Genomic DNA, 14,860 nt, shown 5'->3' with positions numbered 1-14,860 from the left:
TTAATTTTTATAAGGAGAAAGTATACAACTAAACTAATACAAGTCCTTGTATTGTTAAGTCCTTATCCACTCTTTAGCATTAACTTATTATGTCTCACCTCTTAAGAGAAACCCTCAATTCTCCTCTAAACAATCAACTGAATAAAAACTGAAAAAGCTGGTTCATGATTTTCACTGTTTGCCATATAATCCATCTCCCTTCTTCTGCATGCTCTGCCTCTTCTCACCAGTACACCCATCCCTCCCCCCCCCCCCCCCCCCCCCCCTTCCTTTTATATCCCCTCAACCAAACACAACCTTAAACATAAACACACAAAAATTCTCATTCTCTTCCCTACACTAGCACCCAATACTCTCTTACTCTCAACTCTCAACCAAAAAAAAACCGGAAAAACATTCTCTATTTAAAACCAAACAGACCGTAATGCCGACAGAAGCGGCGGAAAGAAGGGCGGTTGTAAGGGCACAACAAATGGGGGCCCCACTACCACCGGTTGAACAACAGGACCCACTTCCATGTCCACGCTGTACTTCACTTAACACCAAATTCTGTTACTATAATAACTATAATTTTTCACAGCCACGTCACTTTTGTAAGGCTTGCCGTCGTTACTGGACTCACGGTGGGACCCTCCGTGATATCCCCATTGGTGGTGGATCTCGCAAAACCGCTAAACGCTCTCGTACATCTTCTGCTTCTTCTGCCACGTCGACTTCTTCTATCGGGTCGATTCTTGAACCCATACCACTTACTCAGGCCCAAGCCCAAACCCAAACCGAATCCCAATTGTTTGTTTCTCTCCCTTCGATTGGGGGTAATGGTGGGTTTACGTCGTTATTGAGTGGTGGTGGTGGTGGGCCCACATCAGGGATTTTAGCTTTAGGTGGGTTTGGACTCGGGTTAGGGCTTGATGATGTTGGGTTTGAGCTTGGACGTGGAGTGTGGGCTTTCCCTCATCATGATGTTGGCCCGTATGAAAACTGTGGTTCTGGTAATGGTGACGTGGAAGGCGGTCATCGCGGCGGAATTCAAAGTGGAGGAAGTAGGAGTGACACGTGGCAAATGGAGAGTGGTGAAGTAGTTGGGTTTGTTGGTGCTGATTGCTTCACTGCTTTACCTGAACTTGCTATTTCCACCTCAGGCAATGGTCTCAAGTGAGAAATTTTCATATTTTTATTTTCATTTTCCTTTAAAAAAAATGAAATTAAAAGAAAAATGAAAAATATTTTATCTTTTATTTATACTAGTGTAATGTGAAGGTGGGTCTAGCTGTAATTTTGATGGTGGTAAATTAGGGTAGGTTAAATTATAAGAAGTATGGTAATTGGTATGTTTAAATTGGGTTTATAATTGACCTGCCATGAACAGCTTAAGATCATACAAGTATTATCATGTGTAATTCAGTTTTGGTTGTTGTATCTTCTTATGCTTTATTTGCTTATGTTGTTCCATGAATGGGCTCTAAATCCTTGCTTAATGAAATTAATATGAATGTGGAATAATAATATCTTTTTTTTTTTTTTTTTTTTTTTTAATATCAAAATTTAGCTTTTCTTACATTTATTTTCATTATACTTCCATTATAGAAGTATTATTTATAACAATTACTCAATTTTTGTTTAAAATAAGAAAATTTGATGTATGGTCCTTATAAATTAGAAGTAACTCTTACAATTGTTGTAATAAAAGTTCCCAATTTATGATTGAGATAACATTGTTAGTACAAAGTATATACATTCAAATTTCAATACACTTTTTAGAGAATAACATTCTGCGTCTTTAATTATATGTTTTTTAATTGGAACACTAATATACGAGTAGGAGTGTTCTTTTATTTTTTTTACTCAATCTCTCTACTTTCTTTTAGTTTTTTATTTATAGAAATGTCCCTATTTTTTTCATTCTCATCTAAACATTTCAACTCTATTTATATCATCTTAACGATTCAAAGAATCTCATTATCTTTATGCAATATTTAATCATGACAATTTCTTAGAAACGGAGAAAATACTTTCTCCGTTACGTTATTAATTGCTGCACTTTTCTTATATAATCGTTTTAAATTACTTACTGTATTATTATTTTTAGCAAAAACTAATTATGTAAATGTCCATTTTGCCTCTATATTTTGTCTTACCACATACTTCACTCAATTTCACACCTCTCCATTAACAAAATAAATTTCTTAATTTTTGTGCAAAACTTTTTTAATGAAATTTTCACAATGATTGTTTACGAGAATTAAAAAAATTAGATTTTTTAGATAGTGAATATATTATTTTATCAAAAAACTAAAAAATTTGCTGAAGAAAAAACAAAGACTATAAACATTTAAAAAATATTAAAAGAAAATGCGCGGAAAAAATATGGGTACCAAAACTAACAAAAAAAGTTTTATAAAGTTAGTGGGAAACATGTGAAGATTATAAAGAATATAAAAATATTAAAATGAAATTAGTAAAAGATACGTAGGAACTATAAGCACTATTAAAATTTAAAATGAGAATAAATAAGATTATTTTTATCTAAAATTTATAAATATAAATAGAAGAAAATGTTAAATAAGAATTTCTTTTAAGGAATGAAGAGATATATTGCAAGTACAATACTGTTTAGGTTAGTTTAGACTTTAGACTTTAGATTGAATTGAATGAATAATGAGGGAGACAAATTGGGACGAATGAAGTGGTAACAAATAATTAATTGGTACTGTTTAATCAATCTATTTGTCCCTTGTTTTTATATGTCTCATTCGGAAATTAAGTTGCATTCCCTTTTCAGTGTACTCAATAAATTAAGTATAAATCTTCCACTTGGTTCTTCTAGAACTACATTCTTCTTTTAATGACATTCTACTAAATGTAATGTTTCTGCCTTTTGGCCGTATTATACGTAGAAGTTTACACTAGGTATTCGTATTTTGACGAGACTAAAATATTTTTTTAACAAAAGAATTAAGTATTACTCGGTATAATAGCAATGTTTAATGGTGCAGTTAGTTGTTTTCCAAGTGTTGTACTCTATATTACTATATATATTCCATTTAGTTATTATTGATACTAAATGATAGTAATGAAAATAATTTATAGTGTAAATTTTTATAAAATACATTATGTTATTCTCATGGTAATGAAAAGTTAATAACAAAAAAAATTTTTTGTTTAAAATTTTTCATCAACAATCTAACATTACATCTTCAAATGAAGATAATTTGGAATAAATTTTGTGAAATAAGATGATTGTTCATGATTAAAGTAGAACAATCATCATCATCAAACTTGTCAAAAGATTTTCTATTACATTGAAGTTTCATTAACATCTCCACCATTTAATAATGCCTATCAAAAGGGCTGATAGAACTGGGGGTGTTTGGTTCTTAGCTTTTTAGTTGGTTTTTGGTTTTTGGCTTGTTAATTGGTCAAATAGCCAAAAAACGTGTTTGATAAATGGCTTTTATGTAGCTGAAAAACTGGCTTTTAAGCCAAAATGAAAAAGCTGCACCAACTAGCTTTTTTGGTTGGCTTATTTTTCTTCTAATAAACAGTCAACGGTCAATACTTAAATTTACCAAACATCTCCACAAATAGTTAACTTTTTTAGCTAACTTAAAAGCCAACAAAAACAACTAATATTTCTAGCTGGTCAAACAAGCCAACTAAAAAAGCCAACTGCCAATATTCTAAAGCTAAAATAACCACTACTTTTACTGAATTGTTAAAATTTATATAACTAATTAAACAATTAATTATGTAACAACTATAATGTACAACAATGATTAACCATAAGAAACAATTACTTAAATAGCCCACAACTATTTTATGTGGAACTATGACGTAAAATTTATACAACTAATTGGGACTTTGTGACTTGTGCGACCAAACTCTGTGGATTGTCTTCGTGTGCTTGAACGAGTATTCGGTGCACTCGTTTTAAAAGATTAAATTCCTTTTGTTCATTTCCATAATATAAATTGCTAAGTTATTTACTTTTCAAGTATGAGAGCATATTTTTTGGGATTTTTTCTTATGTTTGACTTTTAAGAGGATTAATCAAAGTCATAAAAGAAAATAATTTGAATGAATTACAGACTAAAAATCCTTAGAATTTTGGGTAGAAATTGAGCCTAAATTCAAGTCAATGCAAAACTATGTCAATGCCTTTGGTCTATAACTCAAAATCAAATTGTCTTAGTATTTAGACTTTAGTGGTCACATTATTATGTCAATTTTATATGATACACCAACTCAAGATGAATGGTAATCCCTCCTATACATCTTAAGTGTCCCATTTACTTTACGCACTCTATCCAATGCACTTATTTAATCCTTAATATATCGAGTTATGTATAATTAAAAATTATAAAAAGTTGATATTAATAATGTTTACATCAAAACGAATCAAATAAGATCCCATATGATCTCAACCAGAGTGATAGATGAATACTGTTTTAAAAGTAAATGGGACACCTTAGGTGAATAGTAGGGAGTATTAGAAATTAGAAATTAGAAATGATCTCAACCATTGTAATGATTCAATGTTGGGTGTTAGCTATGAAATTCAAGAACACATCTTAATACTTTTATTTTCTTCACTTTAGTCTAAGCACATGCAATCATGCAAATCCTCCCAACAAATCACAACTACTTGGTAAGAAGAGAAAGAAAATAATGTGTATTTTCAATATTTTTAAATTGTCATTTTTCTTATTCTCATTAAATATCTTTTTTTTTTTAATATTATCTACCAATTACTTTTAATTTGTATTTATTTTAAAACATAGTCAAATGTAATCTTGTTTAATCTCATGTATATTTTATTTTTATCAACTTTTAACCAAGCAAAATTAGAGGTATTTAAGATCAAAATAGTGCATTGAAAAGTGTGAAAAACCAAATGATACATTTAATTAAAGTCTATTGAAATAATTATAATTTGTTAGTTGTTTTGTAAATCACAACTAATTAATATATAATTAAAATATATAAATGATCATAAATATAAATAAGGTATAAATAATTGAAGTAGAAAATTATAAGTTTATTGAAACCCTAAAACACATTGTTTAAAAAAGTATTAGAAAATTGCAATACAATGCATTGTCTAATGACTACACATATTGTATTATTACAATGATACCATTAATAAAAAAATCAAAAAAAATATTATTTTCATTTCTTATAAAACACACGATAACAACACTATATTTTCCCTACAAAATAAGATTTAAATAGAAATTAGTAACTAACGAGAATGATGACTTTAATACTTTTAAGTTTGTACAACAAATGTTCTGTGAGACCCCATTTCTATGCGATCAAAACAAAAAATCATGTCCATTTGAAGACTTAAAATATCAATTTCAATATTTAAATGGCCAATTTCAAGTATTAACCTCAACAAAGGCTCAACTAGGATTTTTTTTTTATTTTTTTTATTTTTTATCTAAAATTTTTTTTCAATCTAAATTTGAGACTTAAGAGCCAAATCTAAGACATTGTTGGAATTGGTCTTTTTAATTCTTTGATCTGGTCTTTTAAGTCTTTAAATTGGAATTTGTTTTAAAAAAAATCATAATACCAATTCAAGAATTTAAATCAAATATACGTAAATCTTGAATTGGTCTTTTAATTCTTAGATTTTTCCATTCAAGTATTGAATTTAGTAGGTCTTAAATTTAGTACAAAAGTATTAAAAAAATTTGAAAAACGGACAGCAGAGTATTTGGCCCATATACGATATATGGGCGGTTGCACCCACGCAACCATCAGCATCTCTTGCGAGCAACGGTCTCAATATGAGACGGATAGCCCAATCAGCTCAATTATAGTTTTTCTCAATATGCGATTAGTAATTGTTCTATTTAAGGCCTATAGGGTCAAAATTGTTTTTTTTTTGGAAAAATTACTATTAATAATCTAACATTTCACCCATCCGTCGTGAATAATATCACCTTTGGATTTTTTTTAAATCCTATCTTTGCTCTTAGTTTGCTAGCAGCATAATCTTTTATTTTATAATAATTCAACCTTTACCCTTAGGTTGCTATCGACACACCCTATTAGTATACTGACAACAAACTAAGGGAAAAGGTTGATTTATTAAAAAAAACCCAAAGTTGGGATTATCCATTGAATTATTAATATCAAATTTTCTTTTTTTATATGTTATAACTGATTATAATGGATCACTTTAAGGTCTAAATTAATCACTTTTAGATCAAAAATTAAAATTTTTTATAACAAAAGAACTATAAACTCTTGATCATTTTCAAGAGCATTCATTGAATCAATTGACAAACATAACTCGAGATTGACACTTTTCCCCCTTCACATGCAGAGTAAGCAAACACTACACTTAAAACTTTATTTCCAAGTTCATTACGTATAAAAATTATGGGGAAGGCGCAATACCTCTATTATTTATCGATGATTAAAGAATACAAGTATTCTTATGTTCCATTAGAACTATCATGTTGCATCGAAGAAGAGTATTTGTACCATGCAATGTTTTAACACTATTATTGATAGTGTTATTGCCCATTCATTGTTGTTTGAAATTCATCCATAGAATACTATCGTATTATTACCTACGTTATGCAATTGTGAAAAAACCATATTTAGGTAGAAATTGATCTGTTTAATGTTAAAATTGATGACTTTTAGGTCAAAATTAAAATTTTTTATTTTAATTGATTTATTTAAAATTTACTTTAAGTTGAAATTGCTACCTTAAGATCAAAAGTGAGACCTTTAAGGTCAAATTTGAATTTTTATATTTTAATTTCTAAAAGGCCGACAATTTTTATTTTTCATTTTTTAGCTTTTGGACAGTCTCAATATGAGACCGTCCCTCGCAAGTTTTTGTGTGCAACCATTGCATACAAATTTCAGCTACTCTTGTGAGAGATCGTCACTCAAAAAGACAACCTCAAAACAAGAAACCCACATTCTTTTTTTTTTTAATTTGTATTAATTGAACTATTTAGCTCATATATTTAATGCATCTCTCGAAAAGACCGTCTCTCACAACAATTTGTGTACAAGTTTTTGTGAAGTGTGCAATACATGATTTAGCATTAATCGGCCCAAATATGGCTCGTTAACCGGGCCCAAATCTCCTAAAACCACAAAAGAACAACAGAAATTCAAATCGAAGGTTTCTTCAAATTAGGGTTTAACCCAGAAAAACCAAAAACCAAGGTTTTTCAAATTCCTCCCAAAATTTCCCAAAATTCAGAATTGCGCCAAATTAATAGAAGTATTTAATCCATTTTTCACCAATTTATCAAATGCAATTGATTCTCTATCTTCTACAGTCTAAGATTTGACAATGTCTTCTTTCAATCTGTTCTCTACTCCCCAACAACAACAACAACAATCTCCATTTTCATTCCAAACTCAATCTCAACCACAATCGAATCCATTCTTGCAACAAACTCAACAACAACAACAACAATTACAGTTTCAACAACAGCAGCAACAACAGCAACAATTGCAACAACAACAGCAACAACAATTGTTTCTGTTTACAAACGAGAAAACTCCAGCAAGTTACAGCACTAAATGGTCAGATCTACATCCTGATTCCCAGAAAGTACTTTTGCAAATTGAGTAACGTTTCTTTCTTTTCCCTATTTATTTGCAAATTGATTGAAGTCTCTATCTTGGTTTTTTATTATGTATAATGGACTATATTATAATGACATTAAATTAATGCAGTTTTATTTATGTAAAGTTTCAAAAGTGTCAATGGTAAACAAACTATTTGTTGTATTTACAAGTCTAAAAGTTGCAAAATCGAGCCTAAACCCAACTTGATGGCATTGAAATAATGGGTTGTTGTTATTGTTGTTGTAATTTCGGTTGTTTTTTCTTAAGTTTGTATTTTGGTTTTTGTGGGAATTCCAATTTGCACAGGGAGAGAGTACTGGAGTATAGAGATGAGAGTCAGAGATTAGATCAATGTAGCCGTCTGTTTGATTCTTCTGTTGCAAATAATACTTTTGAGCTCGATGCTAGCCGTATTCTTCAGGTTATTTCTTTACTTAATTTTTTTTTTACCAGTGTAATATGATTCTATATATACCATGAAGCTCAGAGTTGTGTTGTGTCTTGTCATTTTATTAGGCTCGTATATTTCTAGATGTGAAGGTGAACTTTTAAGCCTTTTTTCTTCCCAACTCAACTTAGTAGTGCTGAATTGAACTTATTAAGTAGTGAAAGTGTTTGAGGCGCATGAACTGAGTCTATTATTTTATCAAATTGTGAAACGATGGACTAAGAATATCTATTGAACTTAAATTAGTTGTGATGTTGATGGATGAATGCACATTGAACTTGATAGACTTTAATCTAAACTGAGTTGAGGAGGACATGCTTATTTACAATGTTCATAAAAAAGAGAGGAATAGTTTCCAAGTTTGTTATATTAGCAAGACGGTGAGTTCTCTTACATTCAAAGCCTCATAACTAGGCAATAGAGATGAAAAAATGGGCGAATGTGTGCGATCGCGACCGTTATTGCATTTTTATACTATGTTGCATACCCATATTCACCTAAAATTGTTGTGCACACAACCTATTCATTGACCATGATGGTACTATTCTCAATCCCGTTTACTCATGTGTGTATGTGTTTTAAATCATCTCAATTTTCTTATTCAATTTTGTAAACTGAATAAGTATTACATGCTTCATACACCTTGCGTTGCTCATTACATTCATCATCCATATCTTATAGCAGTCGCATCCTCATCAATATGTCCATTAAGTTATAGAACAAACTATAGATTATTAATGTCATATTTTGTTGTTAACAATACACAAATTTGTTAATCAAGGCAATGGTGAATCTCATGCACTTGTTAGTACACAAATGCACTTGTTAGTTCATAGTAGGCTTTTAAACCTAAAATATACAAAAGAACACTTCTCAAATCTTAACTTCTTATATGTAAAATCAACAAATTCTTAAAATAATAATTATTTCAATACCTAATCTTGAGAATTGATTGGTGAATAAGTAAGAGCTTCACTACTAAGAGATTTGGGAGCTTAAGTAGGAGGTGAAGGTATAGCTTGCAATGATGAAAAAGTTGAAGTACTTGAAGCCAATGGAGAACTTAGGTGTTGGGGTTGTTGAAGTTGGTGGAGGGCTAGTCAGAGGTGGGTTGTGCAACTAGCCATAGTGGGAATAAAATTTTGTGGAGAAGAAGGTGTGTAAAGTGAAAGAGCGACATAGTTGAGTGAGAGTTATTCATTTTTTTAGTTATATGTCTAGTGAAATTAGTAATCATTCAATTTTAGAGAAGAGTAAGAGTTGGGATCACTTTTACCTTTAAAAGAGTTAGATGATTTGGGAAATTTTTATTTTCCTAGAAACTAATTAACAACTATATAATAAATAATATTTTTTTATAAAGTAGTATATCGTGGGTACAAGCTTAGTTTTAAGAGGCGCGAGGTGCACCAAGGCGTAAAAGGTCTTTTTTTCTGAGGTGCAAGGCGAAGACGTGGGCTTTTCATATACAAGGTGCGCAATTTGCTGAAAGGGTCCAAAATCAATTTTAAAACATATTTAATACTCAAAACATGATATTCATATTATTACAACATACAAGTTAGATAAACGTTACTTTAGCACATAAAGTCATTAGATAATATAGTTTTGAGTTGACCATATTCTCTTGCTTTGCGCATTGAGCTTAGGCTCAACTGTAAAGGCGAAGCGTGCGCTTGGGGCACCTCGATGCACTTCACGCCTTTTGCGCTCGATGCGCTTCGTTGTTGGGTTTGGTAATTAACTTATGCTTGTTTGTTCGAAAAAGAAGTAAAACTCGAAACTTAAATTTACTTGAATATGAAGTTTGAATAACCGTTGCTTCTTTAAGAAAAATCAAAGGAATTCGAAGAAGAAAATAATTTTTGGTATTCTTCATATTCTAACTATAATAGTTTGTGCTATAGTGGTGTTTACTGCAAGAATAATAAATGTTTTCAAGCTTGTTGATACTGAAATATGAATATCATGTTGTTTGAAGTATGATATATGTTTTAAAAATTGATTTTTAAGCTGTAGCAAAAAAGTGCACTTCGAATACAAAAATCTCGTGCCTTCCCCATGTGCTTTGCGCCTAGACTCTAAGGGCTTTAGCGCTCGGTGCGCCTCGTGCTTTTTAAAACTAAGCTTGCAGTATCCAAAGGATATAAAGATGCAACCAGAGTTGATGTAATCATTGTTTAAGCGGTAAATCATTATACATTTGATGTCAAGGCAAGCTCATACAAAGTCAAATGTTAGCACAAACAAAAAAAACTCTATGTTAAGACTTGATCGCTCTAACAAAATGGGTAGAAAAATTAAGTTATTAAAATAGTTACACATCAAATGCTCCATATTTTTATCAAGGTTCTTTTGACTAATTTGTAAACAAATTAGTGATTAAATTAATAATTATAAAATATAGCAGTTGAAGTATAAAAAGAAAAAAAGTAAACAAAAATAAAATGAAAAAAGAAATCCAAGCATTATAAAATAAAATAAGAAGAAATGAGAGAAAAAAAAGAAATAGAATTAGAGAGAAGCAATCAATATCAGAAAGGAAACAGAGGAAAGAGAGAAAATAGAACAAAGAAGAAATAAGGAAGAATGAAAGGCAAGAAGTATACCTAGTTAAGAATGGCGGCACACTTGTGAAAGAGAAGAACGATGCTTTGACTGCTATGTTTATAAACTTTGGCTAGGGCCTAGGGCAAGAAAAGTCCTTTTTTTCTCTTCTAAGCTCTAAAAATCAACTATTTCTTTAAGGTTAACCTAGTGTATCAAGCAAAGGTAAGTTTTTTAGTACCTGAAGCTTAAAAAAAGAAAAAATAGAAGGTAACATACACAAGTCGTGCCTCTCCTCGCCTCTTGTACTGCCTTGTATCTTAAGTATCTAATTATGTGTTGAGCTTAGAGGTTAAGTTGCCATGTCCAATTCACCGTGTTCATAATTACAATTTACACAATGTATGTATGAAGCACCAATGGTTTGATACTTTGGGTTCCTTTAGTGTCAATGAGTAGTTAATAGCTAGCTCAATATTAATAATTTCAATTTTGAGTTACCTATTAACTCTCATAGCGCTCCTTACTTCCCTTCAAATACAAGTTCAAAAAGTGGTTAACCTTTAGCGTAGATTATGGCTTTTATTATTTGTCCGGAGCGAAATGAGTTATATATGCTTTTACGTAAATCTATAGTTCCATTTTCTAAATAAAAGAATATTGAAAGAAAACCTTGATGCTCTGATAGGAGCTCGGCGGAATCAGTACATCTGTGGAAAGACAAAAAGCAACTCTGCAGGAGTTGATGGCTGTTGTAAAGGAAATGTTAAGGAATGCGGAGATTGCCATTCGTTCTTTTATGATGCTTAGACCTAGATTTCTTCATCAAAAGTCTGGGACTGCTTCAAATCTTACCGCTCAATCTCAAACACCAGGTGCAACAACAGGTCCTGGTAGCGCGGGTCAAGCTGCTGCCAACTCTATGGTGGCAGTTATTGATTTCTACAGTGGGATTCCAAAAAAACCATCTCCATTTATGCAGCAAACAGTTTCCAGATTTGAGAAGTACCTTGGGGAATGCCGCCAATGGATTGAAGAATTAGAACAGCTTCTGCTCTCTGATTTTGATCGGAATTCCATTAATTTCAACTCATCGGTTTTGCAGTCTCTTCCTAAAGTTCTGTCTAATGTACATGAGTTTTTTGTGCACGTGGCTGCTAAGGTAATAGAATCTGTCACCTCTTGTTGTGTTTCTCCTGCTTTTGGCTGACTTGCATCATATTCTCTGCCGAATATTTCAATTTGTACCACTGGGCCTCAGTGCTATCTCTTCATAACAAGTTGGTTCTTGTGTAGTTTATGTATTTGACGTTGTCTAATTTTTGCTAGTTATATTGACTCAACATTATACAATATAAAATATTTACTCTGGGAAGAGTATGAACATGTCAATGTTGAATACCCAAGTTTTTACTCACAGCCTACAACTTCCCATCATTTCATTTCATACTTGTTTAGGAAATTTCATGGAGGCACCTAGTGTACATTTTTTAAAGTTCCTTGGGATGCATTTACTTTGCCTTGGGATTTATTTACAGTGCCCCTCCATTGCTCAGGCGACTGGCTGTGAAGTGTTGAATTGAGTGGTGTACACCGTTGTTCCACGAGAATATACTATTATGTCAATTAGACTTTGGCATTTTTCTTTTTATTTTATAAAGTAAATTAAAGGAAATCGAGTTAGGAAAGGTACTCCAAGTTCATGCAACATCTATTTTAAGTTTAGATGAGAGTGCTTTTATTGTTTTATTGCTATAGGTGAAAACGACAAAGCTTTTTATTTGCTGGTGTAGTGCTGAATGCTTTCAACATTTGATCCTGCCTGCCTTAGTTATCCTATCAGTTTCCTTTTTGCTATATCCAGTTTTCATCTTTTTTCTAGCTTGTGAACAGCATGATGAATTCTATGCTAAATTATTCCAGGTGGAAAGCATTCATCAGTATATTGAATCCATGAGAACAGCATACCTGAATGACCAGCGACGTCGTGGGGATGCCGGTGATCCATTTTTAGAGGCGGACCGGCGTGAAATAGCCAGACAAGAAGCGGCTGCAAAAAGAGTACACCCAACTTTGCATTTACCAGCTGCACCTCAACCTACAACTCAGGTTGCTGGGTTGTTTGCTAGCTCAGCGACTCCTGGGGTAGCTAGTATCGCACCTACTTCTGGAGCACCAACTTCATCTTCAACTGGAATGGGGTTTCCAAATCTCTTAGCTACTTCTGCAAATACTTCCTCGTCATCTCTGTTTTCGACTCCTTCCTCGTCATCCTTGTTTTCAACCCCTTCCTCGGTTGCAGGATCTAGTCTTTTTACTGCACCTACCGCTTCCCAGTCATCCCCTTTTTCTTCTTCGACTCCATCATTGTTTGCTTCAGCTTCAACACCCTCGTTGTTTGGTGGTAGTACGCCAGCTTCTACGCCTGCTGGGGGCTCTCTCTTCTCGACACCTTTTGGTTCAGGTACTTGACGCCTAAAGAATTACTTGCTATTTGGAAGTGGTTATGCATGGACTCTAATAATTATCATTGTAAGGAATCTTTGTTGGCTTTTGTTATTCACTTTATGATTTCTGCTTTTACTGTGTTAACAGGTGCTGCATTAGGATCAGGTTCAAGCTTTAATGCTACTAACGTAAGTGGATCTATCTAATGTCGTCTTTAGTCGTTTATGTCATTTCTTTTGCCGAGCTCTAACCCTTGCGGCCTTGCATTGTTCCCTTCCTCTCCTTCCCTGTCTCCGGCTTCGTATCCTCTTTTCGAGTTATAGCAAGAAATTAAACGAAGTTTGTAGTTTGAAATTATGATGGAATTTCTTTTGACAACCATTAAACAACCCAACAAAACATTCAGAAATATGCTGGGACAATTCTATAAGAACAACTCTTTCCATCTGCTTAGAATTGACTTCAAACCTTCAAATATAACTGTTATCCTTTTTTTTAACCCGGTAAGTTGATGTCCGTTGCTCTCCCCTCCGTTTCTCACTCCCTTTATTCTATGTTATCAGAGAGCTAGGCCAAGGTCTCGCACAAGTCGGCGATAGCACGGAACTTAATAATTCAAGAAATATCAAATTATCATTCTTCAATCATCGCGGGATCCTGATGTTCTGAATTATCCTCGAGGCCCGATTGCAGAAAAATACTGACCAATTATTGCATTTGCATATTTAAATGTGGTTGCTTCTAATGATTGATGATGTAAAGCCCGTTGAGGAGTAATTTGTAGAATAAACACTTCGGTATTAGGTATGTCAATGTAGATTACGGAATTACTCTACTCCCTTACTCAATTGTAGCAATCTGTTGTACGGGAAGATGGTCGGTGGAAGTTGGTTGATTTTGTTGCCAATTTGTCAAAATGTTTTGGGGGTATTCTTGTTTGCTGATATTCATTCAACATTTGTTGTGTAACGGATTTAAGTTTTTCAAATAGCTTTACGACGAGTTTGAAGGTTCTTAGATGAGCTTGTGAGGCGACTTTCATGCTTCAATTGTTGATAGAGTTGGTTGCAATTCTAAGGTAACAATGTGTTTGATTGTACAACATGTGTTTTTTGCAAAAACTCGAGTGACCTGACTCGGCGATCCGAATTACTAATACCGTGTAATCGTGTATAATGTATGTGCCTGAGCAACTGAGCAAGCAAGCCAATGGCTACATGGTAAATTGCCCAAAAAATGGCAATAGCATAGATATACATATTATCTAGGTTGAAGTTGAAGAGCATGTATACCTCTGGTTTTTATTAATTGCTACAGATTGTGATATTTTCTGAGGAGAAATATCACTATATATAGCAACTAATAAAAATCAGAGGTGTATTTGATATTTTGATGAGCCTTATGATACATCCCCAACCAAGCTAAAAGCAAGTTTAAGTTTGATATTCAATTCCTTGTATTGATGGCTTGGGTGGTAGTGGTAAGCAAGAAATCGAGTGTGAGCAAGTAGAAGAAGAATCACTTAGATTTTGCTTGAGAATTCATAGCTAAGCTAGGTCGAAGAGAAAAAAAATGTTTAAATGGAAAATTAGAAAGTTAAGGAAGATGAAGACTATATATATCAATTTAAATGATCTAGGGTTTGTTATTATAATGATGTGCAAATTTTATTTAACCGCATGCGCGCGGTGTATGTGTAGTCGCGGGTCGAATACAAGAAAGTTAGGATAAGAAAATTGCTAATTTCGAAAAATGTTTAGTTAGCTGTTTAACTGTCAAACTACAAATGCAATAAGAAATATGGAT

General features: G+C 32.6%; 2 protein-coding genes across 3 annotated transcripts; both read left to right on the top strand.

The window, feature by feature from the left end:
- Nucleotides 1-267: 267 nt before the first annotated feature.
- Nucleotides 268-1,499, top strand: LOC130820395 (dof zinc finger protein DOF3.4). The gene has a single exon (XM_057685747.1). The coding sequence runs from the start codon at nucleotides 425-427 to the stop codon at nucleotides 1,157-1,159; it is 735 nt and encodes a 244-aa protein (XP_057541730.1). The 5' UTR covers nucleotides 268-424; the 3' UTR covers nucleotides 1,160-1,499.
- Nucleotides 1,500-7,149: 5,650 nt separating this feature from the next.
- Nucleotides 7,150-14,356, top strand: LOC130820394 (nuclear pore complex protein NUP58). 2 transcript variants are annotated; one of them, XM_057685745.1, is made up of 6 exons: nucleotides 7,150-7,611; nucleotides 7,918-8,032; nucleotides 11,295-11,768; nucleotides 12,530-13,070; nucleotides 13,202-13,242; nucleotides 13,618-14,348. In XM_057685745.1, exons 1-6 carry the CDS (start codon nucleotides 7,331-7,333, stop codon nucleotides 13,651-13,653), a joined length of 1,488 nt encoding a protein of 495 aa, XP_057541728.1. In that variant the 5' UTR covers nucleotides 7,150-7,330; the 3' UTR covers nucleotides 13,654-14,348. The 2 variants fall into 2 exon arrangements, with proteins under 2 accessions (XP_057541728.1, XP_057541729.1); XM_057685746.1 differs by having other exon boundaries at nucleotides 7,159-7,566; nucleotides 13,618-14,356.
- Nucleotides 14,357-14,860: the final 504 nt, after the last annotated feature.

Source organism: Amaranthus tricolor, chromosome 8, assembly GCF_026212465.1.
Source record: "Amaranthus tricolor cultivar Red isolate AtriRed21 chromosome 8, ASM2621246v1, whole genome shotgun sequence".
NCBI classification, from domain to species: Eukaryota; Viridiplantae; Streptophyta; class Magnoliopsida; order Caryophyllales; family Amaranthaceae; genus Amaranthus; species Amaranthus tricolor.
This window is presented reverse-complemented; position numbering and strand designations above follow the sequence as displayed.

What these genes read in the sequence shown, in the direction of transcription:
- LOC130820394 (XM_057685745.1), top strand. Translation starts at nt 7,331, where the DNA reads ATGTCTTCTTTCAATCTGTTCTCTACTCCCCAACAACAACAACAACAA. An exon ending in ATGCTAGCCGTATTCTTCAG is followed by an intron (nt 8,033 to 11,294) that starts GTTATTTCTTTA and finishes ATGCTCTGATAG; the next exon opens with GAGCTCGGCGGAATCAGTAC. An exon ending in CAAGCTTTAATGCTACTAAC is followed by an intron (nt 13,243 to 13,617) that starts GTAAGTGGATCT and finishes CTATGTTATCAG; the next exon opens with AGAGCTAGGCCAAGGTCTCG.
- LOC130820395 (XM_057685747.1), top strand. Translation starts at nt 425, where the DNA reads ATGCCGACAGAAGCGGCGGAAAGAAGGGCGGTTGTAAGGGCACAACAA.